Raw genomic sequence first — 26,114 nt, 5'->3', positions numbered from 1 at the left:
CCATTCCCTGTGCACCTCTCCTGAAAACACCCGGACAGTCTGTCCTGGAAAAAGAGTGGGGTGGGGAGCAGAGCTCCCTAAAAAATTCTGCAGAGAAATGAAACCACAAAAGGGAATCCAATCCCAGACAGTGTCGCTCAGTGGTTGAACATCATCCTAGGAACCAGGAGGTCATGGTTCGATTCCTGGTCAGGGCACATGCCTGGATTGTGGGCTGGATCCCCAGTGGGGGGCGTGCTAGAGGCAGCTGATCAATGATTCTCTTTCATCATTGATGTTTCTCTCTCTCCCTCTCCCTTCCTCTCTAAAATAAATAAAAATATATTCTTTTTTTAAAAAGGAAACCCAAGCCCTAGCCAGTTTGGCTCGATGGATAGAGCATCGGCCTGCGGACTGAAGGGTCCCAGGTTCGATTCCGGTCGGGGGCACATGCCTGGGTTGCGGACTCGATCCCCAGTGGGGGGAGCGGGGGCGCGCAGGAGGCAGCCAATCAATGATTCTCTCTCATCATTGATGTTTCTATCTCTCTCTCCCTCTTCCTTCCTCTCTGAAATCAATAAAAATATATTAAAAAAAAAAAAAAAGGAAACCCAAATGTCATGCACGGTCACTCACTAACCATTGCCCCAACAGAAAACCTGGATTTACAGGCACCCCTGCCATCACATCAGGAGGACGAGAGCCCTTGTAGAGGCAGGTTCAGCAGCCCTCAGCTTCCAGTTTGAGCACGTCAGGAGGGGAGAACCCCTGCCCAAGGCCAGAGCAAGCACAGCCCACCCCGGCCCCACGCGCTTACTCACTCCCTGAACCTCCGGCTGTGGATCTTGGGGCAGCTGGCACCTTCGGGAGCCAGGGAGCAGGTCGCTGCCTCCTTATGGATCTCAGCTCCCAGCGGCTCTTCTGACTGGCTCTCTCCCGCAGGAGAGGAGCACATGGATGCTTCTGCTCCCCCCGGAGCATCACAGAAAAGCAAGTCACAGCACAACACCTGTGGGGCTGGGGCCGGGCAGTGTCACCAGGGCAGCCAGAGGCACCCCACACCCGCCGCTCGCAAACAGGGCTGCTGAGCACCGTGGCTGGCAGCAGAGATGGGAATGGCTGGGGGAAAAAGGAAGAACTCGGCAACTTTCTGTTCTTCCTGCAGGTGTCTTTCTGACCCCAACTTATTTTTATTGTGGCAAAATATTTATAAAATTTACATTTTAACCATTTTTAAGTGTGCAGTTCAGTGGCCAAATTTATATTTTAATTTTGAAATTTAACCTGAAGTTCCTATCAGGAAATTTAAAAAGCAGGTTTTTAGTTCTGAATTTTTTGCACTTAAATGCTTGAGACTATTCCCTCATCAAATAATCCTTAAATCAGAGCTGAACTCAAATATCTACACTATGAGAATCTCAACGGGTGTGTTTTAAACACATCAGACAGGATTCCATAATGGCTCAGGTCCCCCAAATGTTCCTTCTAGACATTTCCAGAGCTCACGGGAGGCTCCAGCTCACCAGAGAAGGAATCTGGGAGCACACATCACACCAGCCAGGATGGCAGACACAACAAATGCAATGCCCTGCAATGCCCTCTCCCCAGTGGGCGGAACTGGTAGCACCTGGCAGCCTGTCTGGCAGGAGCCTCCAAGGCTGGATGGCAATGGACCCACCTGCCACCCGCCTGGGGAAATGGCGCAGGAAGGAGCGCTCCGCCCTCTGCACACTCTCCCCACACTGCCACAGGGACTGCGTCTAATGGCACCGTGGCACACTCCCACACCTGGACGCTGCACAGCAGTGACAATCGGGAACTGCCCCATGGGCACAGACAGACTGCTGGCCAGAGGGACACCACTGCCAGACTCCCTGGGAAGGAAGCACGCACGCTCACCGGGGCTGTGGTTGGGCAGGCCCTGGGCCGGGCCACGGGGAGCTGTGCGTGGCTGCTCTGCTCCTGATGTTGGTGCTGTGCTCGTCTGTGCAGTCATCAAGCTATATGCTTAGGGTCTGCGCTCTTTTCCGAGTGTCATTTAATAAAAAGTTACTAAACACGTTGTTTTCATGGCACTGTGTCTCGCACACTCATGGGAAAACGGCTTTGCAGTTGATGGGGCTAATCCTGAAAGCTACTTCAAGTCGCCAGGACCATCCAATGCCACACAGATCGAACTCGGGGCCTCATCCCCTGCCCGCACAGACCCCCACTGTCCATGGGGACAGCCTCTCACTGTCCGGCTGGGTATCTGAAAACTTCTGCATGCTAGCGGCGGAGGCTGGCGGAATCCCGGGGGGGTCTGCTGCACATGGTTGCCCCAACTGAAGGCGCAACCAACAGAACTGGTACCTGTGGGCTCCTCCTGCTCCAGAGCAAGGTCGTCACCACTCTCTACATCTTGCACATCGTCACCGGCCAGAGCGGGGCTCACAGCATTTTCCTGGAGACGCTGCTGCTTTCTCTCCTCCCGTTCTTTCAAAATAATCTTTAAAATTGAATAAATGATTAAAGCACCTAAATACTTGTACTTACAAATAAGCTCTTTTGCAAAATAAACCACCCGAGGTCGGCTTACTGGCAGGTGCCCATCATGCCTTCACAGCTGCAACATGGCCCCACCCCGGCCCGGGGGTTGGCCCAGGAGCAGCATGTCCCCTCGCTCAAGTGCACCGAGCAGGTTGTGTGCAACCTGGGTTCTGATGCAACGGTGCAGCTCGACAGGCACCTGGTCTCAGGCAAGACACCTGCTCCCCACCTGAGACTGACCACACACCTCAGGCTGCGGAGAATTAAATGAAGAAACCTGTGCAACAGCCCTGACTGAGAATCTGCCAGGAAGTGTCCAATATTCACCGAATCTGAACAGCAGATTCGCCTCAGGTGGGATGAGGGCATCAAGTAAAGAAGGAGAATGTAACTCTCCCCATTTCTCATTTTCTGTCCATGTCACTGCAAAGTATTTAAAAAATGGCTTCCCTCCGCCCGGCCGCACAGACCCCGGAAGCAGAGGCACCAGAAGCTCAGTTGGTGGAGCATTGTCCTGATTGATAACCGCAAGGCTGCTGGGTCACTCCCCTGGTGGGGGCAAGTAAGGAAGGCAACCTTTCTCACATAGAGCGCGCGCTCTCTCTCTCTCCTCCCCTCATCCCCCAGGCATGTCGTCGGTGAGAACTAAAAAAAACAAAAAACAAAAAAACCCCAGCACCCCACTTCGCATGCCCCACGACGCCGCTTTCACCTCAACCCTGAAGACCTAAAGCCTCAGAGCTGGAGAAGAACAACCAGGCTCTCTAGGGCAGTGGTCGCCAACCTTTCGGACCTCACGGACCACCAGATGGTGACCGCTGCTCTAGGGCCCGGTTTCATCACTCACCTTCTTCAATGATGTCGGCTTCTTGGCTCTGGGGACCTCCCTCTGCTTCCCCTTCTTCATCAGGGGAGCGCTGGAGTCCAAGGGGTTGTGCGGGGTCTTCACCTGGCTGAAGCGGTGGCCCTTCTTCCCCAACGTGGCCTCTTTGGAGAGAACAGGAACTGCCCCGACTGCAACACAGTGAGGATGCAGGTCTCAGGGAGGCCCCGGTGCCGTCCCCGCAGCCAACTGCCCCGTGGACGGTCTCGGGCAACGACGCCAGTGAAACAGTACCTTTCAGTGGGGCTCCAAAGAAAGTGTCAATGAATTTAGGAAGAATCGTCTTCCTATCCCTCTATGAAGTCTCTTGTTTCTCAGTGAAGTCTATTAATGTGTGACCTCACTTGCTGACTGAGGGCACTTCTGGTAGTCTGCACATACGATGGCTCTACTTCCTACCCCTTATTCCTCCTCCCAGGAAATAGTTCATCTGTGTATGCTTCCCTGTACTTTATAATTAGGAAAATTTCCAACATTACAGCAAAGAGAACAGAATAACAACAAAACCCATGTACCCACTGCCCAGCTTCAACAACCATCAAGAATCTCCCAAATGTATTGACCCACATTTGGTCAGCATGGCATTTCAGTTACTAGTGCTTTGTTAATCGGGTGTATCCATGCAATCTCACCTGTCGGGTTCTCTGCTACAGTGTGGAACGAGTCCACCGTGCCCTTGCTCTGCGCCATGTCCAGCCTTGGCCGCGGCACAGATGCTGTTTATCTGTGGAAACCTGCTCCCACCATTACGTTTGAAATGTATGTGTAACTGGCTTGATTCTTGTCATCGGCTTTTCTTGAAAAATGAGTCATACCAACCCTGCTCACACAGGCGTGCTCTCCCATCCCAATGCCACCCGAGTTCAGGACCCCCACTGGGCCCCTGCACCGCCCACTGCAGCCCTCCAGCCCTGTCCCTCCTGTCTGCACCCCGTGCCATGTGACTTGCCATAGTGTTAACGGGGGACCTGGGCAAGGAGGGCCCTTCCCAGTGGAAGCCCCAATAAAGGCTCTGGCCTAACCCCCCCTCCCTCCTGCCCACCTGGTCTTCTCCGTGTGGCTCTGCATGCTGTCTCCTGTTTCCAGGACCTGGGAGTAGGATAAGCTTTGCTTTTTCTTGAGCTTCTCCTGTGCTTCCTCCTGTGGCCACACCTGACTGACCATATCATCAAAAAATACATAACAAGCCTCGGCTGGGTTGCTTAGTGGTTAGGTCCAAGGGTTGGCCCATGGACCTAAGAATCAAGGGCATGTCCTTCAGTTGCAGGCTCGATCCCCAGCCTCAGTCAGGGTGCATGCAGGAGGCAAACCAATCGATGTTTCTCTCCCTCTATCTCGCCTTCCCCTCCCTTCTCACTCCCCTCCACTCTCTAAAAAATCAATGGAACTTTTACCATTTGCAACAGCATGGATGGAGCTGGAGAGCATTATGCTAAGCAAAATAAGCCAGTCAGAGAAAGATAAGTATCGCATGATCTCACTCATATGTGGGATATAATGAACAACATAAACTGATGAACAAAAACAGAACCAGAGACAAACACTGAACAGACTGTACAACCTCAGAGGGAAGGCAAGTAAGAGATCAACCAAAGGACTTGTATGCATGCATATTAGCATAACCAATGACACGGACACTGGGGCAGTGGGGGACTGTCCTGAGGGGTGGGGGTGGTGGGTCGATTGGGGAAGGAGACATATGTAATACTTCAAACAATAAAAACAATTTTTTAATTATAAAAATACTTCAGGATAAAAAAGCTTCTTAATCATTTCCTTAGGTGCCTACATTTTTCTTTTAAAAATAAATTTAATAAACTACCTCAGAAGGAGGAAACATACTGAAAAGACTATAGTGGCAAATGTGCATCTTCTTTTGTTGACGTATTGCCAATTTTAACATCTTGGCTCTCTGAGGCTTTTCAGAGGCGAGAATGGTGTTATCAGAACTGAGCCGACACTGTTATGAGGTGCGACCCAGGGACAGGCAGGTAATTCATTTCTACCAGATTCAGCTTTGTTTAAAGCTGTACAGGGCACTTATGTATCATGAGATTTTCAGGTACACAATGCCACCATATCTATTTCTTAAAATCATACTTAATTTTTTCAATGGTTATGGTAAAATACATAACATAAAATCTACTATTTTGACAGTTTTTAAGTGCACAATTCAGTGGCATTAATTACGTTCACAATGTTGTGCAAGCATCACCACTACCCATCTCCATAACTTTTTCATGTCCCAAACTGAAAATCTGTCCCCCTTAAACAGGAACTCCCCATCCCCCCTCCCCTCAACTCCTGATAACCTATACTCTACTTTCTATGAATTTGCCTATTCTAGAAAATTAATGTAGTGGAATCATACAATATTTTTCCTTTTGAGACTGGCATATTTCACTTAACATGTTTTCAAGTTTATCCACGTTGTAGCATATGTCAGAATGTCCACATTTTATCCATTCATCTGTTGATATATATTTGGGGTGTTTCTACCATTTGGCTATTATAACTAATACTGCTATGAATACTGGTGTTCAAATGTCTGTATCTGTTTTTAATTATTTTGGATAAACACAGAGGAGTGGAATTGCTCTGTCAATGGCAACTCTATTCCCCATTCTGAAGAACCACCAGACTGTTTTCAAAAGTAGCTGCATCATTTTACATTCCCACCAGCAGTTTAACAGGGCTCCAAGTCCTCCACACCTCACCAGCATGGGTCATTTTTGTGGTTTTGCTTATAGCTACAGAGGAGGTATGAAGAACTACCTCAGTGAGGTTTTGACTTGCATTTCTCTAATGACTGATGATGATAAATATCTGTTCATGTGCTACTGGCCATTTGTATATCTTCTTGTGGAGAAATGTCTTTTTAAGTGTTTTAGCCCATTTTTTGAGTTTGTTACTGAGTTGTAGTTCTTATATATTAGAGATCAAACGCTTATCAGATAAGATTTTCAAATATTTTCTCCCATTCTATAAGTTGTCTTTTCACTTTCTTGATAATGTCCTTTGGTACACAGATGTTTTTAATTTTGATGAAATCCAATTAACCTATTTTTAATACTTTTGCTGCCTGTCCTTTTGGTGTCTGAACTAAAAATCCAATGTCTAATTCAAGAGCATGGAAATTTACCTGTTTTCTTCTCAGAGTGTTACAATTTTAGCTCTCATAATTAGGTCATTGGTCCATTTTGAGTTCATTTCTGTTTATGTGAGGGTCCAACTCTATTCTTTAACATGTGGAAATCCAGTTGTCCCAGAATAAATGTTCTTTGTTCTTTTAATGAACTCAGCACCCCTGTCAACAATCCACCGGCCATGCATATGTGAGTTTACTTCTGGACTACCATTTCTATTCCAATGGTCTGTCTACCCTTATTCCAGTACCATACTGTTTTGTTTATAAATGACTTTTGATTACAGAAGAAAAGTCACAAAATAGTCTATCTGAAAAACAACTTCCAATTGTTTGAGATTAAAAGGCCCTTTTACCTGAAAACACCACTGGTTTGGAGGACTGCTTTGCATTCTGGGAGTGCTGCTTCTTTTCCAGTGCTGTCAGCATTCCCCCCAAATCCAACTGTACTGGAGTTTGGCTCTTCTTTCCACTTTTAAAATTATTCTAAAAAGTTCAAAAATTATAAGTTTATTTATAACAATACATTTTACAAGCTGTGCTTTTCATCTTATGACAAAAAATCATATAATTAAAGATAAAATGAAATAGATTTAGAGACTGTAAAAATCTTAAATAAAGAGAAAAACCCAAGCAATCCCCACATTCCACCGGGGTTATTTCCTCCCTCTCTTCTCATAACACTGGGTTACATTAAACCACCTACAATTATGTCTACATCTCCCCTGTATCAGTGTACATCTACAGACAAGAAACCAACCCTTGTATGAAGTCTTTGGCTCTAACAGTTTGCTGTATGTGAGGCTAATTGGTCAGTATTAGTGCCTTGTTAGCTCCATTCATTCTTCAATTGCCCAAGTGAGCCAATCAGCTGCCATGAAACAGATTTACCCAAGTCCCATCACACCAGCAGGTGAGTGCCACATTTAGACACAAAGTTGGAGGTACTCTCAGCAAATGTGACTTCTGACACAGTTGGGCTCTGGGTTTGAGACAGTAATGAAAGCTGTGCAGGCAGGTTGTGGCACGTGCTTTAGCACCGTCACTTCTGCTCTCCTGCCCACTGTTTTCTTCTCTGACACCACACCCACTGGCTAAAGGCTCCGTCACGGTGCCAGCACTCGGTGCAGTACAGGTGGGTACATCATAACATGGTCATGCAAAGTTAATTCACACAAGGGTGTAGAATTCTTCCTTCCACAAATGTGAAACATTACCTCGATTTGAAAGGCAAAATGACAATGAACCTGCCCAAAGCACAGAAGTTCCCCATTTAGATCATGAGCCTTAAGTTCATTCCTGAACCCACGGGGCGGGGACAAGGAGCAGCAGCTCTCCCGCTGTCTGACTACTTAGAGTGAAACTGGACGGCTCGGTTGTTTTCCTTCTGTCAGACACTACTGCCTCACAAAGGAATTCTTGGTCCCTGAATACAGGGAATCACCAGTTTTTCTTTAAATCAGCATCTCATAGGCAGTACGTATTTGCCTCCTTTCTGATATAGCAGTGGTAATTACCAACAGTCTTATTACAAAAGTGACAGTGTTTTAGCTGAAAAGCAGTTCTGCTTCAACATACCGAATGCCTCCAATGAAGGAAGAAATAAAAACAAAACCGGTCTCCACAAAGAAGTCTGGAAAGCAGTTTTGTCTTAAGAGTCAGTTTAGCAAGAAAAGTTAAGCCTAAAGCAATTGTGGGTTTCAATCTAAAATTTACCTGTGGCTGCTGCTTAGATTGACATTTCCGTGACTCTACTCTGTCTCTGTCTCTTCTTTCAGATGCAACTGCCAGAATGGGAAACTCTTCAGTATCCTAAGTAAACCACACACCCTTTAGCGCTTCATGAATCGTGAGACCCAAGTATGCCCAAGTGAAGCCTTCTCCTTGCTCACATATTCTACGGTAAGTTCCCACGGAAGGGCTCAAAGGTTGATACAAAACAGGCCAAAAACTGTATCATAAGGGCTTCAGCTTAATTTTACATAGAACCAATTTAAAGACCATAGTTCTAATCTCCTGCTCCACAGAGCAAGAGTGGGGACCCCAAGGAGTCCACAGACTGCCCCTAATGACCATGGCATCAGAGTGTTCAGCAGCCACCCTTCAATTACTCTTCGCATTTTGCATCAATCCAGACTCAGGGCATGTCAGTGTCCTGTCATGTTGCTGAACCCAGGCTGGAAAATAGAGAGGGGGGGGGCAACAGGCCTCTAAACCACATTTACATCCTTTAAAATGTCTTGTGTGCTCTGTCAACATTTTAGGTGCCTTGGAGAAGTTATGTGAGAAGAGCAGAAATATGAAATATTTATTGGCCAAACCATAATGCTATGCCATGATCATAGTTCTTCAAACACAACCCACCATTCTCAAGGGAATGTTCCAAGAGCCTTGGGAACCCCCAGATTGAGGGAAAGCCTCGGCCTGACCCTAAGCGGGGCGCCCAGGCAGCCCTGCTGACCTCCTGCAGGCCCCAGGAGCCACGCTGCTGAGTCTACTAGCGCAGACCCGGGAGAAATAGGGTTCGAGCCCAGGACGCCTGGAGGACAGGGACATTCTTGGAGTACCACAAGGACAACAATTTAAAGAGTGCTTTTGCAAGTCCATGACATTCTTGTGACCAGGGCCCATGATGGCTCCCTGGTATTTTAAATTTCTCTCTCTAGTGAAGCACATTATAATAAGATTTCTGGATAGAAAAGGAGGCCCTGCAAAAGCCAGCATGCCAAAGTGAAGAAAAAAACATGTAAAGAAGATATTTATGAGAGACAAATATTAGTACTATGGTGTATAAACTATTGAATTTCAATATAAGAGTTTTGTCTCTAGACCCCAATGTTTATTGAGTGCCTGCTATGAGGCTTTCTTCACTGGCCAAAATGAAGATGTGAAGAAAATGGATAATGGCTCTTTTCTTCAGCACTAGGTGGGCTATTATTAAAGAAAATGTTGAAGATTTTCACTTAGGAAACCAGTGAACCCACATTTCTATTAAGACGGACCCATATATCACACAAGGGGGAAATAAATATGTACTTCAATCCGTGGTGGCTCTTGTGCTGTGTGAACTTCATATTTTGATTTAAACTTTTCTTTCTTTTTCTTATTCCTTCTTGAGGCTTCATTTTGCTCAGAATCACCACCTTGTGATGCTTTGCACTAGAAACAACAACAAAATCATGGTTTTTTAGGACATTCAATTAAATGTTTAATTCCATGTATTAGAGCAAAATTAAGTTATCAACTTGTATAATCACATGGCAATTTTATTCATAGTTTGCCTCTTCATTCTCTATTTTCCAAAGAGCTAGCATTCTGGAGAATAATTCGGAAGAAAAAAAAATCTGTGAAAATAGTTGTGTTCAATATTTTGAAACTGGTAGATTTAGACAGAACCCAGTTTTCAGCCCACGGAGAACAGGTTAATAATTCTACTAATTCCGACTTGAAGTCCCTTCACAGATCCAGGTGTGCCATCTCCATCACCGGGGCCCAGGGGTTCCTACAACTGACTACACATGACAGTCACCTGTACAGCCTTCAAATCAGAACGTCTGGCCCATCCCAGACATCCTGAATGTGACGTTAGCATCCCACCCTCGCCTCAGGCTGGCCTTTCCCAGTCCCGGTCCCCCACACTGTGGCCTCAGGGCTTTCGCACTATCACTCACACGGGTTGAGGCTAAGACTGCACCCCCATTTCAGCTCCAGTCTCCCTCCTCTATCTGGCCTCTCCTCCACCCTCCTTGCTACTTGACAGCTTCTGCACCTGTCTGCACAGCACTGTCCCTCTGCATCCGAACGGGGTTCTCAAGGTTTTTAGGGACCCTGTTTTATCCTCAATGGGAACTTATCATTCACAGCTAAAAGCCTCAGTGGCCATTAAAGAGTGTTTATCTACTGACCTGGGGTGGGGGTGGGGGGGCTGTCTATGATGTTTTGTAAAGTGGATAGGGCAACTTTAATGTGTATAAAATGACCATATTTTTGTTAAGGGGGAAAAAAGTTAAAAAACAAAAAAAAACACCCTATTTGTTTATGTTTTCAGGAACCTGAGGTGGGGTACATACCAGGTTGGAAATGCAGGCTTCCTTGGGGGTTTGGGGGGCACAAAGAGGTATAGGAAAGATGACCTTTTCCATAACTAGATCCTTTTAGCATTACGTTTGTTATTTTGGTAATAAAAACTTACAACCCTGAAAGTTTTAAAGAAAAAAGCCATTATGACCCCTAATATCCCTGCTGTGTATAATGAAAAGCAATCTAGGTTCTAAGATTACAGGGGATCGTCCTTTTATGACCTTTTAAAAACGATTCTTAGAAATTAAAAAATCTGCTAACTATCCGGAAAACCACTTCGGACAGGAACTTGGCGGCTGCAGCCAGAGGGGCCTGAGCAGCCAGTGCCCAGAGGTCGGCGGGGCCTGGGAGCTAGCGGTGTATCAGAGGGGTCTGACCTGCACCTGTTCTCACGTGAGTGCACAAAGCTGTGTGGGACAGCACACAGGCCTGTCTCCCTCTCACTGTCGCCTGCACACATTTCCTCAGTCAACCAGGCACCAGCGCCCAGCGCCCACTTGGGCAGGATGTTTGTGACACTTTGGACATCAAAAAGTAGCCTCACACCCCAACACTGGGAACCCCCACACTAAAGAAATGCAACCAACATCCACCTACAGGAATCTATCAGTACACTGAAAATCAGGAACAAAATCGAGACTAATGAAAAAGGCTCTTCAAGATACAAATCTAGGGATCAATAAAAATGACAGCTTAAACTGATTAGAACTAAAAGGAAAAAATGGATTCTAAAATGCTACCTTACAGTATGTAAGCTGGAATCAACCAAGAATCAGTAACATATACCAAGTGAATGTAAAAACATGGACTTGAATTACTGTGCTCTCAGTCCCCTGGCAGGTAAAAGGAAATTGATTTAAACTCAATAAACAGAGACTGGGAGAAAGAATGCAGCACCAGAGCATACATTTCTGCCAGCTTCTCTCCTCGAAAGAACTCAGAATGGGGCACAGCTATGTTAGCCCACTGGCCTGGAGTGTGCCTCCTCACTCATGCAAAGCTGCCACTTGTATTCCTTGCTAAGGGCCTATTCTTTTTTTCAAGGTTCAAGCAACCAACTCAGGTGACACCCGCAGTACAGAATGAAACACTGTCAGTCAGGATTTGAGAAACAAATAGAAGTCCAGCCAGCGGTACACGAGACCCACATTATCTGAATGGATGCATACCTTTTTAGTTGAGTGGACAATGGGTTTCTCTCTGTTGTAGGAAGGATCCGAAGATAAAACTTGAGAAGATGATTTGCTACCATTTTTAGGATCTGCTGATGAAACAACCGTCTTTAGGTTTATCACAGAAGTAACAATTCTAGGGGCTGATGATGACTCTGTAGGTAACGTCTGACGGACAACATAACCCATTGGCGTCCAGGATAACTCTGCTCAGAGATAACCACAATTGGGGAACAGTCTCAACAGCAAACACAAACTCCTTAGAGATTCCAAACATGCATCACGTGAGAGAATTACTCAGGCATAATTAAATTTAGGCTGTTCAAAACATTCTCTTGGGAAGGACGATATTCACTAAACGTGTTTTCCTAGGAACATGCATGCTGAATTTACTTGTTAGGTTAACCGATCTTCCTAGAAACTGGTTTTCACTTAGGGTTGTTCAGTTAAAAAACAGCAATCCTCAATTACGTCCACGTGGCAAACACACGGAATTAACGAGCTAAAGATCAAATATTCGCCCTACTAACCTTGATGTGTATCTTTAACAGCAGAAGTCAAAGGTCACTAGACTTCAGCTATCACAATAACTGGAAATTTATTTCTTTTTAGAGCAGAGGCATAAGCACAGCCACACTACTCCTTAGGTGCCCATGAAACTCTATATACAGACAAAACAAAAGGACAGCCATCAGGACATGGGCAAGACATGTCAGCAGCCTGTGGCTACCCCAGACGATAAGACAGACTGTTCCTGTCACCACAGAGCTACACACCCTTAGAGAAGTTTGTAAGTGAAGATCTTTGTACCAAACATACGAATGCAAAAGACAACATACCTGTGGGTAAATCAGGAATAATTTTGTGAAAATGTCTTCTATTAGGAAAAGCTACTTATAAAGATTTCAAGAGCAGACTCTATTGAATGCTCTCTGAATATTACTTCTTAGCCAGGACAGGACATACTGGCAGCTCTCCAAGTGTGGCCTCAGGCTCCCAGGACCCTTGAAGTCAAAACTGCTTTCCTGACAGTAGGAATGTGTTACCTGCGTCTCTCTCTGCCTTTCTTCTCCCCCCCGCCTCTCTTTTACAAAGATTGCAAAGGCAGGACAGAGAAAAAGCCAAATGGCAAGGCAGATCTACAGAGCCAGCCACTGAAGAGTTGCAAAAAAAAAAAAAGTCTGCTCTCCTTATTGCCTTACTTTTGTGGAAAACAGTTATTTTTCATAAAAATGCTATGTTACTTTTAAGTGAATTAGTAAGTATTTTTGAAATTACTGTTTAACTTCAAATATTGCAAATACTGACAGTTGTCTAAACCAGCGGTCACCAACCTTTCAGACCTCACGGGCCACCAGTGGTCCGTGGACTACAGGTTGGTGACCGCTGGTCTACACAGAAGCTCTGTGGGGCTGTGTAAAGGGTATTAAGGGTTCCTGAGACCAAACACCATGAGAACCTCTGGTACAGGTAACACTTAACGAAGCTACCATTTTTGAGTTGATAAATTTTTTCACTGAACTGAGTAAACATTTCATTTAGAATTCTTTGCTATCCTACACTCCTTACACATACATGGAGATCTCATCTACTTCAATCTTCCAAAAACATTGTCAGTTTATCAACAACCTTTCACCTGCCTTAAAGAAGGCTTTAAGATAAAAGGTGCACTAGACTAAAAATGAACTTAAAAACAGACAACTGATTTTTGAAAATGGTATTTGGTAGCCACTCTTACCTCCTGCACATGGAGAGGAATTGGTAGCAGCATTATCAGTTACAGAGTCAGTCGGCTTATTATTTTTCACCACTATTTCACCCTAAAGAGCAAACCAGTTATTTAAAAAGCAAACCAGTTATTTTCTTACTATTTCAAATGGGAAAGTAATCATTTAATTTTTAAATACAGCTTCCTTGCCATTCTTAAAATCTTCAAAATATGTGCTAATTAAAAATTCCAAATACCTAAATATGTAAAGTGAAAAGTTAAATTGTTTCCTTCTGCCAATTCTCTCTCTAGCAGAAAATCACCCACAGCTTAGCTAGCATCTCTCTACTTCTTGGTCTAGGACAGCGGTTCTCAACCTATGGGTTGCGACCTCTTTGGGGGTCGAATGACCCTTTCACAGGGGTCGCCTAAGACCATCAGAAAACACATATATAATTGCATATTGTTTTTGTGATTAATCACTATGCTTTAATTATGTTCAATTTGTAACAATGAAAATACATCCTGCATATCAGATATTTACACTACGATTCGTAACAGTAGCAAAATTACAGTTATGAAGTAGCAATGAAAATAATTTTATGGTTGGGGGTCACCACAACATGAGGAACTGTATTAAAGGGTCGCGGCATTAGGAAGGTTGAGAACCACTGGTCTAGGAGATAATTTTTATATAGATCCTAATAATGGGATCACATCACACATCTTAAGCAACCTTTAAAAGATCCACATATCAGACAACTTTTGCATCAGTGCAGACGTGCCAATACCATTCTTAAAACCCGAGTGCCCCCACAGGAATGCTAAAGCATCATGTACTGAGCCTACACACCAAAGTTCCAAAGTCCCTCCAAACATCCACAAAGATAACAAATATATGCTTGTAATAGGTGCCCACTTTTATAAAGACAGAAAGCTGCCACAAACGGAACATGAGGTCCAGGGGGGGGGGGGGGGGGGGGGGAGGCGGTGAGTATATTAAGAGACATCTCAAAGTGACTGACAGAATTGAAGGTAAGAGGAAACTGATAAATTCAAATTTGAATAGTTTGAAAATAAATTCTAAAGCTGATACACTTCATAAGCTTAACCATTTTGCCATTTCATACCTAAATCCAATAATAAAAAATAAAATAATTGAAACACAGTCTGTTCTTTTAATAAATGTAATTTATATTCACCAAGGCCAATGAAACACTAGTAGTGCCTCCCCTATTCAAAAATGGTTAGGCCGTCCTGGCCTGTGTGGCTCAATGGTTTGAATAGGGATGAGGAATGTCCGGCCCGCAGGCCCTATAAGACCCAAGAAAATCATTTGGTCTGGCCCTGTCAAGGCTTTAGGGTGAGTTAATTAAATGTCTGACCAAATATAGCAGGCTAATTTTTAAGTTGATAATTTTGCATGGCCTTCAAATGATGTTATATCCAAATGGCCCCTGGCAAAAAAAAAAAAAGGTTCCCCATCCCTGGGTTAGAGCATTGGCTCACACACCAAAGGGTTTGAATCATGGTCAAGGGCATGTACCTGGGTTGCAGGTTCCATCCCTGGCCCCAGTCAGCAGGAGGCAACCAATCGATGAGTCACTCTCACATAGATGTCTCTGTCTCTGTCTGTCTCTCGCTCTCTCCCTTCCTTCCACTCTACCTAAAATCAACAGAAAAATATCCTCAGGTGAGGATTACTTTCAACAATAAAGACAATTTTTAAAAAAAACCAACGAAAAAAGAAGCTATTGGGTCTTATAGTTCACATACTAGCAATTCCAGAATTTAGCTTCTTCATGATTATGATTGTATTAATAAAAATTAACATTTAAACAAAATGGTTAGGTCAATCATATAAATCAATATCAAAGACCCAGTGCAGCAGTTATGTTTTCAAAGAGTATTTAAGATATGAAAAAAATGCCAATTTCTAACACAAGCCCGTACGTATGTATGATCCCCGAATGTACAATTTTCACAATGTACCATTAACAAAAGATTACTAGTAAGTGCTAAAGATGGCTTTCTCTTGACTATACAACTTCAATTACTTTTTTTTTTTAATATATTTTATTGATTTTTTACAGAGAGGAAGGGAGAGGGAAAGAGAGTTAGAAACATCAATGAGAGAGAAACATCGACCAGCTGCCTCCTGCACACCCCCCACTGGGGATGTGCCTGCAACCAACGTACATGCCCTTGACCGGAATCGAACCTGGGACCCTTGGATCCGCAGGCTGACACTCTATCCACTGAGCCAAACCAGTTAGGGCTACTTTTTTTTTTTTTCCTTCACATTTTTTTGGTGTTCAAAGATACTACTAGTATAAGAAGGAAAAAGGTTTCTTTTAAAGGGAAATTTAAAAAACAAATGCAGCGCTAGCTGGTTTGGCTCAGTGGATAGAGTGTCAGCCTGCAGACTGAAGGGTCCCAGGTTTGATTCCAGTCAAGGGCACATGCCTGGGTTGCGGGCTTGATCCCCAGTGGGGGACTTGCAGGAGGCAGCCAATCAATGATTCTCTCTCATCATTGATGTTTCTATCTCTCTTTCCCCTCTGAAATCAATAAAGATACATTTTAAAAATAATAATAAATAAAAAAATAAAAAAACAACTGCATACAGAATTCATGAGTGTGAGTAGATAAGGTAACAAGCATGTAAATCTCACACGCTTCATGTCCACACATGCAGCCCTCACCTCTAACAGGTGACCTGACATAGAGTCAGTCATGCTCCTGGCCTGTTCTACTTTGTACAGTGCTCTTGGGCTGGGAATTGCCCACTGCAGCCCTGGCCAAATTGTGGAGCCCCTCGACTGCTCAGCCATTCCACACACTCCACTGGCGCCCAGAGGGTCACGCCCCTGCCACATGAGACCGAGTCTTCCACTTCACTCAGCCTTACCACGTGACAGCAAAGTCCCTGGGAATGGCATACCTTCTGCACACTGTCAGCAGGACCACCCAGCCTGGGGCTCTCGTGTCCAAGCACCCAGGACAAGGACAGAAAGTGGAGATCCTCTCTTCAGGAGGTAAGCAATCGGGTGAGCTATTGTCTTGGTAGTTTCGTCTTTCTCCTTGCCTGCACACTGGGAAGCGTCCCACCCTTCCTTGATCTGAGATCGGTCAGAGTGATTTTAGGGAACAGTAACCCCATAACGTTTTTCCTGAAAGCCTCTAACACTTTGAGATCAAAGTGTGAACATGTGTAATTTAAAATTACTAAGTGGCAAACTGAATGCTCTTCACTGCAGTTACTATCACTGAATTCGCTGTATCATTAACAAAAGAGGTACAGATAAAAAGCCTGGAAAACCAGAAGTTACACTATGTAGTTTTAAATACGACTATTTGGGTAAATAAAATTTTTGTCTGTATTGAAAAGTGCTGTCAGCACACAATGCTAGACGTGCGATGCTAGAAGGGGGCTGTGCAACCAGCAGGATTCATGCTAAAATATTCTCCTGGACCTTTGACCTACCGGATGAAAGTAAGTGCACTAGGTGATTCTTTGAAAAGAATGACAGCAGGAGGTGTCATGCGTCCTGTAAACCGTTCACACAGTGAAAGAGAAAGGGGGAAGGAAACGGAGGAGAGGAGCCTGCACTCACCTCTAACCCGGGAGCGGGTTTCACCACTTCTCTCCCCAGGGAAGTGTCTGTAGAGGCAGAGCGTGGAGGCCCCCACTTGGGCTGTTTTGGTGTCTCTACTATCTCACTGTTCTCTGCACCCTGCAGTTTAGGAAAATCCAACCTGGTAAATTCAAACTCAGGTTTGGAGGCAGGTCCACACTTTTCAATGATTCTGGATTTCCTGTCTGTTCGTTTATGATAACCATCTGTATTTACAAATTAAAAGTAGAGGAAATTTTAGGTGATGATCTGTACTCAGGCTTAAGTTGCAGAATAGAAAATCTATTGCTATAGATGCAACACGTTATTGTCCAAACAGCCTAACTTTGCTAGTGCTGTTAACCTTCTGTGTTACAGTATAAACATACATGACCGTAAGTCTGCTCTGGTTGGGCCATCAAGCAGAAAAACCAAAACACTGTAAATTTTAGGAGTAATTCTAAGGTTGATGAGATAGTTACTTTGGCCTGATTGTACATCTGGGCATTTTGATTTTTCTTAATACACATTTTAGAGTTTTGCAAATTTAAAGAGACACTAACACATTTCCTTTAAGTAATAAATGGTCCCTAATTTAGTTTGCTAGAACAAACTGGAGAGAAGTAGAATTGAACTTATAACCTCTGTCCTATCTTTCTCCTTCAAATGCAAATAAATGACAATGTAGGTTGCAATGCATAACATCTCTGTGTTTAATTATAAGGCCAGAGTCATATAGTTAACCGCTCAACTTTCCTTTCACCTTTCCATGCACCAGACAGTTTGTAAGTGAAATCAATGCAAAGAGGAAAATGTATACACCAAGTCACATAAATGGCACCTGTAAATAAACGACAGACCTTTCCCAGTGAGTACACCATCAGGAAGGTTTAAGTCCTCATAGAAACAGAGATGGCTGTAATCAAACTACACTTGGAATTAAATTTCAGGGGGAAAAACACCATGTCGAATCACTAACTTTTTCAGCCACAAACCAGAATGGTAGTTTTCAAAACAGAACAGACAACACTTCCGGCATGAATAAAATCAGTACCCTGAGTAAACACACTGCCCGGGGATGGGAGTAAGACAGAATCGCAGTCCTAGATCAGCTGTCCCATATACTGAGAAATCTTCCCACGGAACTCCAGAGCAGCAGTGTGAGAAAGGAGCGTGGCCAAGCACAGTACAAGGGATGTGGTTGCGATCTACTTTTAAGGACCTGGTTTGAGGTGTGTGGCCGTTCCCTACTTGTTCTGTAACCTTAGACAAGTCCTTGTGTAACACAAGGTAATAACACGCTAAGGGCACATCAGAGCCCACATGCCCCAGGTCCCCATCCCAGGAGGAAAGGCCTCCAGGATCCCACAGGAAGTCTGATGGCCTCAGCTTCTCAAAATAAACCCAAAGAACAGCAATAGCAATGCTCCTGGGTGGGTAGAGTGGGTTGACCTAACACAAAACATAGAGTTCATTACCTTTACCTGATTTCAAATTAGAGTCAGCACGAAAGGACAAACAATGTGAGCTTCTCACTGACTTTATATCAGATGATACAGTTCCATCAGCCTTTTTACCGGCAAACTTTTGCTCATCGTATGTTTTTTTCTGCAGGAAACATAAAAAAGTAACATGAATTAGAAAAACTACAGTTGACCCTTGAATGACCAGCCTCCCAACAATAGATAATCTGTGTGTAACTTCTGACCCCCCCAAAACTTAATAGACTACTGTTGACCGGAAGCTTTACTGATAATATAAACAGTCAATTAACACATATGTTGTATTTTACATGTATTATATCCTGTACTTTTACAATAAAGTGCACTAGAGGAAAAAATATGTTAAGAAAATAGTAGGGTTTGCCTGCATGCTTTTTCAAAGGGTCGCAAATCTCCTAAAAATTTTCTAATACATTTATTAAAAAAAATCCACATATAAGTGGATCCAGCGGTGCATTTCAATCTTGTGTTGTTCAAGGATCAACTGTACCTTTAGCCCAGCCAGTGGGCTCAGTGGGTGAGCGTCAACCTATGAACCAGAGGTCATGGTTCCATTCCTGGTCAGGGCACATGCCCAGATTGCAGACTCGATCCCCAGTGTGGGGCGTGCAGGAGACAGCCAGTCAATGATTCTTTCTTATCACTGATGTTTCTCTCTCTCCCTCTCCCTCTCCCTTCCTCTCTGAAATCAATAAAAATATATTTAAAAAATAAAAACTGAAACAGGTTTAACATTGCAAATATATATTTAAGTATTGACAACTCAACCATTTTTAAAAAGGTTAGATCAAATAAGTTCTTATCACTGATGTTTCTCTCTCTCCCTCTCCCTCTCCCTTCCTCTCTGAAATCAATAAAAATATATTTAAAAAATAAAAACTGAAACAGGTTTAACATTGCAAATATATATTTAAGTATTGACAACTCAACCATTTTTAAAAAGGTTAGATCAAATAAGTTCTTAAATACCACAAAAAAGATAAGCAATGCTTAAGTTAATGCAAGGATTGACCAATTCTTTTCATTTTAAATGCTAATATGACCAAAACCACACACTTACTGACCTTAAACAGAGCTTTCGTGTCTTGTGGGTGAGGGCACACGTGCTCACATTGTGGCTTCGTCTGGAAACCTCGGTAACGACTGGGTTGGCTGTAATCATACTGGGAGCCAGGCATTGGGCAAATATTGTGTGCAGACTCCAGGGTGTAAGGAGAAGGGGTGTATGGGTGAAGAGCCATCTCGGAAGATAAATACTGATGAGGAAATGTTGAAGCTCCAAAGGCCATATCTTCAGGATAGAGTGTCTGCCTAAATAAAACGGGTAAATTTTAGTTACAGATTTCAAACTACAAATCAGGGAGTTTAATATTCTATAATCAAATTGTTTTAACTTTTATTACTTTTGAGGCCATTCACTCTACACCAGGGGTGGGCAAACTTTTTGACTCGAGGGCCACAATGGGTTCTTAAACTGGACCGGAGGGCCGGAACAAAAGCATGGATGGAGTGTTTGTGTGAACTAATATAAATTCAAAGTAAACATCATTACATAAAAGGGTACGGTCTTTTTTTTTTTTAGTTTTATTCATTTCAAACGGGCCGAATCCGGCCCGAGGGCCGTAGTTTGCCCACAGCTGCTCTACACTGAAATGACTCTAATTACTAAAAGCTAAACGAAACCTCTGAGCCTTTCTTTCTTATCCTGCAAAGACAGATGCTGACCTAGTTTTATTTTTTCACTACTGAGCTGGAATATCCTCAACAGGAGCCTGAAGGTGCCCCAGTAGCTTTTCATTCTCAAGATGTCAAATATTCGGGAAAGACTCTCAGTGACCCTGGCCAAAGGGGCCATCCAGACCACCCTCTCTACAGAGGCTCCCACTGACCAAATCTAACCTCCAACCCACGACCTGCAGGGCCTCTTCCCTCTTCCCAGGGCCTGCAGACTTCCTGCTGCAGCGCTTTGCGGCTCCAAGCCCACCACCTGTGTTCCCGACCTGCAGAGCCAGAGCTGCAAAGGGACGCTGCGTGCACAGTGGTCCGGGAATTACAGACCCTGCTGACCAGATGGACACCATCTGTGAACACTGCCATGGCTCCAATTTGCTTGAACTGCTAAACTAAACCAAAATACAATGTAACAGTGATTTTTTTTTTTTTTTTAGCAAATATGGCCAGAGGATTCAACCATTTTGAAACGAAAGCTGATTCACTGACAAAATGCTAAAAAGCTGAGTTAAAACACAAATCATAACCTTTTCATTCCCACAAATAAGCACTAGATATTTCTGTGGATTTCTACAGCTGAAAAATTTCTTGTAGCATATCAATGAAATCCTAGTGTGCTGGTCCACTGAAAAGCGGGAGAACCCGAAGCTAATAACAAGACATTCTACATGATCTTCCACCTGTGTGACCATCCGGAGAGGTGGGCCCAGGTCCCAGCACCCTTATTAAACGTCCTCGTTCTACTCTGCTGCGGGTTAAGAACCTGCACGGAAGCAGAAAGGGAGCCAGTCTACAGGGGGACCTGGAAGACACCTGTGAGGATGGGCACTGCTCTTGTTTCCATGCAATACGTAATCACAGGCTGCCTGGTATCACTGCCTATCCTATATAATGAAGAGCTAATATGCTAATTAGTCCAAACAGCAGAACGACCAAACGAAGCAAGGGCCGAGCCACTTGCACGAATTTCGTGCATCAGGCCTCTAGTTAATTCTAGTTAATGATATTTTAAGGTTAGATCTTGTAAAATATTTTACTCATTGCCAATTTATTCTAGTAATGAAGCATTCTTAATTAAAAAACAAACAAAACTGGCCTTTGTCTGCCCCCCAGACCACTAGCTAGTGCTGCCCCTTGAAGAGGGAGACTGAAAGCTGTGTCCTGTTCCTCAGACAGACACTATCCCTGGATGTGACTCCCATTTGATTTTGTTTGATGCTCAGAAATCTAATGGGGGTCAGACGAAGGTGAGAGATACCTGTTCTTCACAAGACGGGCAAAGAAGTTGGGTTGATAGGGAAAAAGTAACAAAGACTATCCCAAGCCCAAAATCTGGATAAATGAACAGATCAATGAAATTTAGGTAAAGAAGAAAAGGGGGATAGATCCAATGGGGTTGTTTAAGAAAGATGGAAACATCGACTTAATTGTTCCACTTCTTCATGCATTCATTGGTTGATTCTAGTATGTGCCTGGACCAGGGATCAAACCTGCAACTTCAGCTCATCAGAACAATGGTCTAACCAATTGATCTACTGGCCAGAGCCCCAGAAGTGGTTTTGAAGGCTGCTGTCATCCAGAAAATTTTCACCTTCAAGTTAGTAGACCTTGCTTTGTGTCCCGGCTCCATCACAACCTAGTTTTTCACTTTGAACATCTCATCACTGGTCCTTCTTCCTCTGGAAAGATATTTTTCTTTCCATCCAAGGTAAATACAGTTATTTGCAGAGAACAATACAAAACACAAAATCTCACAGAGACAACTCACAGCATCTGTTGGGACTTCAAATGGCTTCCTGTAAAATCCCAGTCGCCACAAACTGCCCAGATGAGCCTTAAACATGACGACACCATCTCCTGTATGCCCACCTTCTCATTTGGCACCCGCTTGATATCAGTGCTCAACTCCGCCATGTATCTGTGCAGTACGTGCTGATCCTCAGCTCCACCGCTCCTTGCCCCATCCCCACCAATGATCCTGAGTCTCCAGGACTTCCTTCCTGCCATGCTGCCACCGCTTCTGCATGCCATGGGCTAGGTCTGCCCCTCCATCTCTGGCCTGGACTTGCAAGTCCTGCCCTCTTCTTGCTCTCACCCACCTCCCAAAGGCTCCTCTCTACGGCATGGCTTCCTCTGCACTCTATCTAGCCTGTCAGACTCATGAGCCCAAACCTCTCATCACTCTGCTCAGGATTTGCATCATTTCCACTTAATAGTTCACTTTCCCTCCTATCTGGCACATATAAACCCAAACCTTAACATCTGGTCCCTGAACCAGCCCCACTTACAACTTGTGTTCTCATGAGTGATGCCACGAGTCTTTCTAGGTATTCAACTGGAAACTGCTTTACACCTTTCCCACCAACAGCCTAGGGACAACCATAGAACTCTTTCTTCTTACAGCAGGTATCCATGTATTTTCTTCTGTTTCCAGTGCCTGGAACCCAGTCAAAGTCTTCAAGCCCCTCTCCCTTAAAGTCAAACCAGAATCCAGAAGTGAACCCAAAAGCTCCCTATTTCGTACTCACCAAGATTCCTGGTCAGGCTGTACTATGTAGGCTTTTATTTATTTATTTTAAAATGTTAAGGGAGAGTGAGAGAGAGAGAAACATCAATGTATGAAACATCAATTGGATGCCTCCTGCATGCACCCCAACTAGGAATTGAGCCCGCAACCTGGGCAAGTGCCCTGACCAGGAATCGAACTGACAACCTTTTGGTGCACAGGACAATGCTCAACCAACTGAGCCACACTGGCCAAGGCACTAATTGTCTAATGGTGCCCCCTTAACAAAAGGAACTCACTCCTCTGTTGTCTTCCCAACACATCTTTTACCTGTTCCCTTCAGTCAGGCCAGCACCTGTCAGGGATCCAGCCACTCCTCCAGCCACCAAACTGACCTGCGCCATAGTGTCAGCACTGGTAGTTCTCAAAGCTGGCAGGTGTTACCTTAAAAGCATCCCCTTGGGCATTGTGACTTTTCACAGCATATACAAGATGCTGAAAATGCTCAACAAACTCTTGCCAACAGCAATAGCAGCCTTGGGACATACAACTGAACTCAGGTTAAAAGAACTCAGTGCTGATTCTGATTCTGGTATTGCCTACCTGAATAACTTTGGACAAGCAATTCTAGCCTCAGTCTCATGTGTAAAAATAACACTACCTCCCTGTCAACCTCACGGATGTGACAAGCATGAAAAAACATATACAATACTCAAACAAAATACAACAGAGAACTTATTTTGTCTGCATAGCCTCTATTTGTTCATTACACAATAAATAATTAGTACTTTCCAAATGGGCAATTCTATATACCAGAATACTTCTACTGATATTTGTCTAGTCTGTGACATAAATTTAGAGAAGATTGGTACATTTTCTTTAATCTCTACCAGTTCAAGTCTATAAAAAAATTGACAAAGAGTACAGCTCATGAGGTAGTCATTCCCCTTTAGCATCTAGCATTTTCCATATAGTAGCCTTTCAATAATGAACTCCAACTGAATAAATGAAGTCCCTTTGAGTGCACTGTTAGACATGGGAGGTAGACAAAGTCTGTAAAAGGTTACTCCCCTCCTTTAAAGGGATGTACAGAATTAGATTGTTATAGTGGAACTAACAGGAATGTCTGTTATGGAAAAGGCTACTCCTTTTTCTTATAGCAACAACATATCTCCATTTAAACAAAATCTGACTAGAGCAATGCACTTCTTAACCTACAATAGAATTGACTAGATAATCCCTTCTCGAGTACTTAAAGTCTCTCCAATTCACCCCCACTTTAAAGTCTCTTCTTTCTAACCGTGCTCCTTTGATTTCATGACTCCATTGTCCCTAATTGTTTTCTTGCAAGTCAGGAATATTGTCAGCCAATCTTTTCCTTAGTTGTAAACAATTAAAAAACAAAATCAAAGCTAAAAAGGATAAGGGGTTAAGAAACATAATTTTTAAATTAAGTACTGCACAACCTTGAGCCTGATTGGTCATGTTCAAGTTATTGTCAGGACAGGAGGTTGCTTTAGATGTTTTCCACCTTTATTTTGAGTTAGTAAAATCCCACCCAGCAGATGGCTTAGAGGCCTCGTCACTGAGATGCATTTTGTATTAATTATGTGAACCATCCAAAATAGGGAACAACTCAAATGAGACCCATACCAACATCCCTTTACACACAGTGCAATTACAGTGGAAAACGTGGGCATTCCTACCAAAGACCTTCATCACATACAGGCAGGTCTTCAACTTTTGTCAAAAAATACAACTTTCTTCAGGCAGGTGTGGACCTATGAACCAGAGGTCAAGGTTCAAGATTCCTGGTCAGAGCACATGCCCTGGTTTCAGGCTAGATTCCCTGTAGGGGGTGTTCGGGAGACAGCTGATCAATGATTCTCTCTACTCTTTGATTTTTCTCTCTCTCTCTCACTCTTCCTTCATCTCTGAAATCAATACAAATGCATTTAAAAATTTTACCCAAAATACTGGAGTGAGTAAAGAGAAAGAAAAGGAGAACCGAAACTTCAGTTTCTGCTGCAGGACACACTGAAGTTGTGCTGCCGGCTCAGACCCTTCTTGGTGAAGGAGCCTCTTCTCTGAGAACTCCAACGTGTTAGCTACAGCTATTCACCATGAAAGCCAAGAAACAAAGTCCTCAGGTAAGGCGAGGTGTTTGTAAGAATACATACTCAGGCACAGGTAGTTCCTGAACACAAGGATAGTAGGCGGCTGCACAGCTAGGGAACACGGGTGCTTCTGAAGACTCTAACCATGCCACACTGAGCCCAGCAAATTTGGGGACAAACGGTTTGACATCTGCTGACAACTTGATGCCCTGAGGGGAAAAAGGAGGTTATAGCTACATATATTATGAGATCAACCAAATGTAAACAAACTAAAAAACCAGTGGCTCCTTTCTAGCAGCTTCTGAAAATAAATGCTAATCTCAGTGCTGTTGTTCAAATAACTCTGCCTTATACTGAAGATAAGCATTTGCCAACAATTTCTCCCCCAATGCTTTTTTTTTTTTAAGAGAATACTTATTGTTTAAATCCTCACATAAGGATATGCTTATTGATTTTAGAGAGGGGGGAAAGAAGGCAGGGAGCATGCGAGGGAAAGAAACATCGATGTGAAAGAGAGCATGGCTCAGCGGCACCACCCCCTTCTCCCCCAACACTGGGGACCAAACCTGCAACCCTTCGGTGTACAGGGCGATACTCCCCTCCGGGGCCCCACTGCTTTTAACTGGAAAAAACAGTCTACCAAATATTAAAAGTGAAAAATAAGGACACCAATTAAGTGGGAGTAAAATTCAGCCCAGATTATACAGTAGGACCGCAAGCGGTGTTTCCTTAGCTTCAAACTCGGAACAGGGGCGTTGTACCCCCTTCAGCGGCAGCCAGGGATCCGCCGGACCGTAGCACTGTCGGCAATCACACCCACGGGATGCTTACCTGCAGCACCCAAAACACCCCGCGAGTTCATTTCCACTGAATTGCTCAAAAAATTACACAAACCATTTGTTTTGTTTTGTTGAAATGCAAAAGGCATTTTGCTAGAAAATTGACCACCAGAGGAACATGGGAGTAAAACACGAGATTTGGGCTCCTAGACACGTAGTGAGAGGTTTACTTCCACGGGCAGCTCTTGAGCACGCGCTCCGTCCGTCTGAAGCCACTGTGCGCCGGGCTAAGCGAGGGCCCCGCTGCGACCGCGAGCGGAGACTCCGCCTCAATCGCGCTCGAGCGAGAACTTCCACAAGCCCCGC

The 26,114-nt window shown here is 44.0% G+C and overlaps 1 protein-coding gene and 1 long non-coding RNA gene across 11 annotated transcripts in view; one reads left to right on the top strand and one right to left on the bottom strand.

Moving 5' to 3' along the window:
- The window catches only part of SECISBP2 (SECIS binding protein 2), a 31,992-nt gene extending 6,814 nt beyond the window's left edge, over nucleotides 1-25,178 (bottom strand). For 2 of the 10 annotated variants that reach the window (XM_014530692.1, XM_014530698.1), the window contains exons 1-12: nucleotides 25,033-25,178; nucleotides 19,680-19,926; nucleotides 18,592-18,721; nucleotides 17,114-17,340; nucleotides 13,527-13,608; nucleotides 11,786-11,994; nucleotides 9,573-9,695; nucleotides 8,253-8,348; nucleotides 6,893-7,022; nucleotides 3,356-3,522; nucleotides 2,332-2,467; nucleotides 801-996 (exon numbers count right to left, since the gene is read on the bottom strand). In XM_014530692.1, coding sequence (XP_014386178.1) covers nucleotides 801-996; nucleotides 2,332-2,467; nucleotides 3,356-3,522; nucleotides 6,893-7,022; nucleotides 8,253-8,348; nucleotides 9,573-9,695; nucleotides 11,786-11,994; nucleotides 13,527-13,608; nucleotides 17,114-17,340; nucleotides 18,592-18,721; nucleotides 19,680-19,904 — 1,721 coding nt within the window. In that variant the 5' untranslated portion in view covers nucleotides 19,905-19,926; nucleotides 25,033-25,178. Of the gene's footprint in view, nucleotides 1-800; nucleotides 997-2,331; nucleotides 2,468-3,355; nucleotides 3,523-6,892; nucleotides 7,023-8,252; nucleotides 8,349-9,572; nucleotides 9,696-11,785; nucleotides 11,995-13,526; nucleotides 13,609-17,113; nucleotides 17,341-18,591; nucleotides 18,722-19,675; nucleotides 19,927-25,032 lie in introns of those variants that run through there. The other 8 variants (XM_014530695.1, XM_005883081.2, XM_014530693.1 and 5 more) reach the window with 8 other exon arrangements.
- LOC106724215 lies at nucleotides 8,359-9,581 on the top strand. The gene is made up of 2 exons (XR_001359962.1): nucleotides 8,359-8,438; nucleotides 8,801-9,581. It is a non-coding gene; the product is annotated as an uncharacterized LOC106724215 (long non-coding RNA).
- Nucleotides 25,179-26,114: the final 936 nt, after the last annotated feature.

This window comes from Myotis brandtii, unplaced genomic scaffold (assembly GCF_000412655.1).
Source record: "Myotis brandtii unplaced genomic scaffold, ASM41265v1 scaffold760, whole genome shotgun sequence".
Taxonomy (NCBI): domain Eukaryota; kingdom Metazoa; phylum Chordata; class Mammalia; order Chiroptera; family Vespertilionidae; genus Myotis; species Myotis brandtii.
The sequence above is the reverse complement of the archived record's forward strand: the minus strand, read 5'-3'. Positions and strand labels throughout refer to the sequence as shown.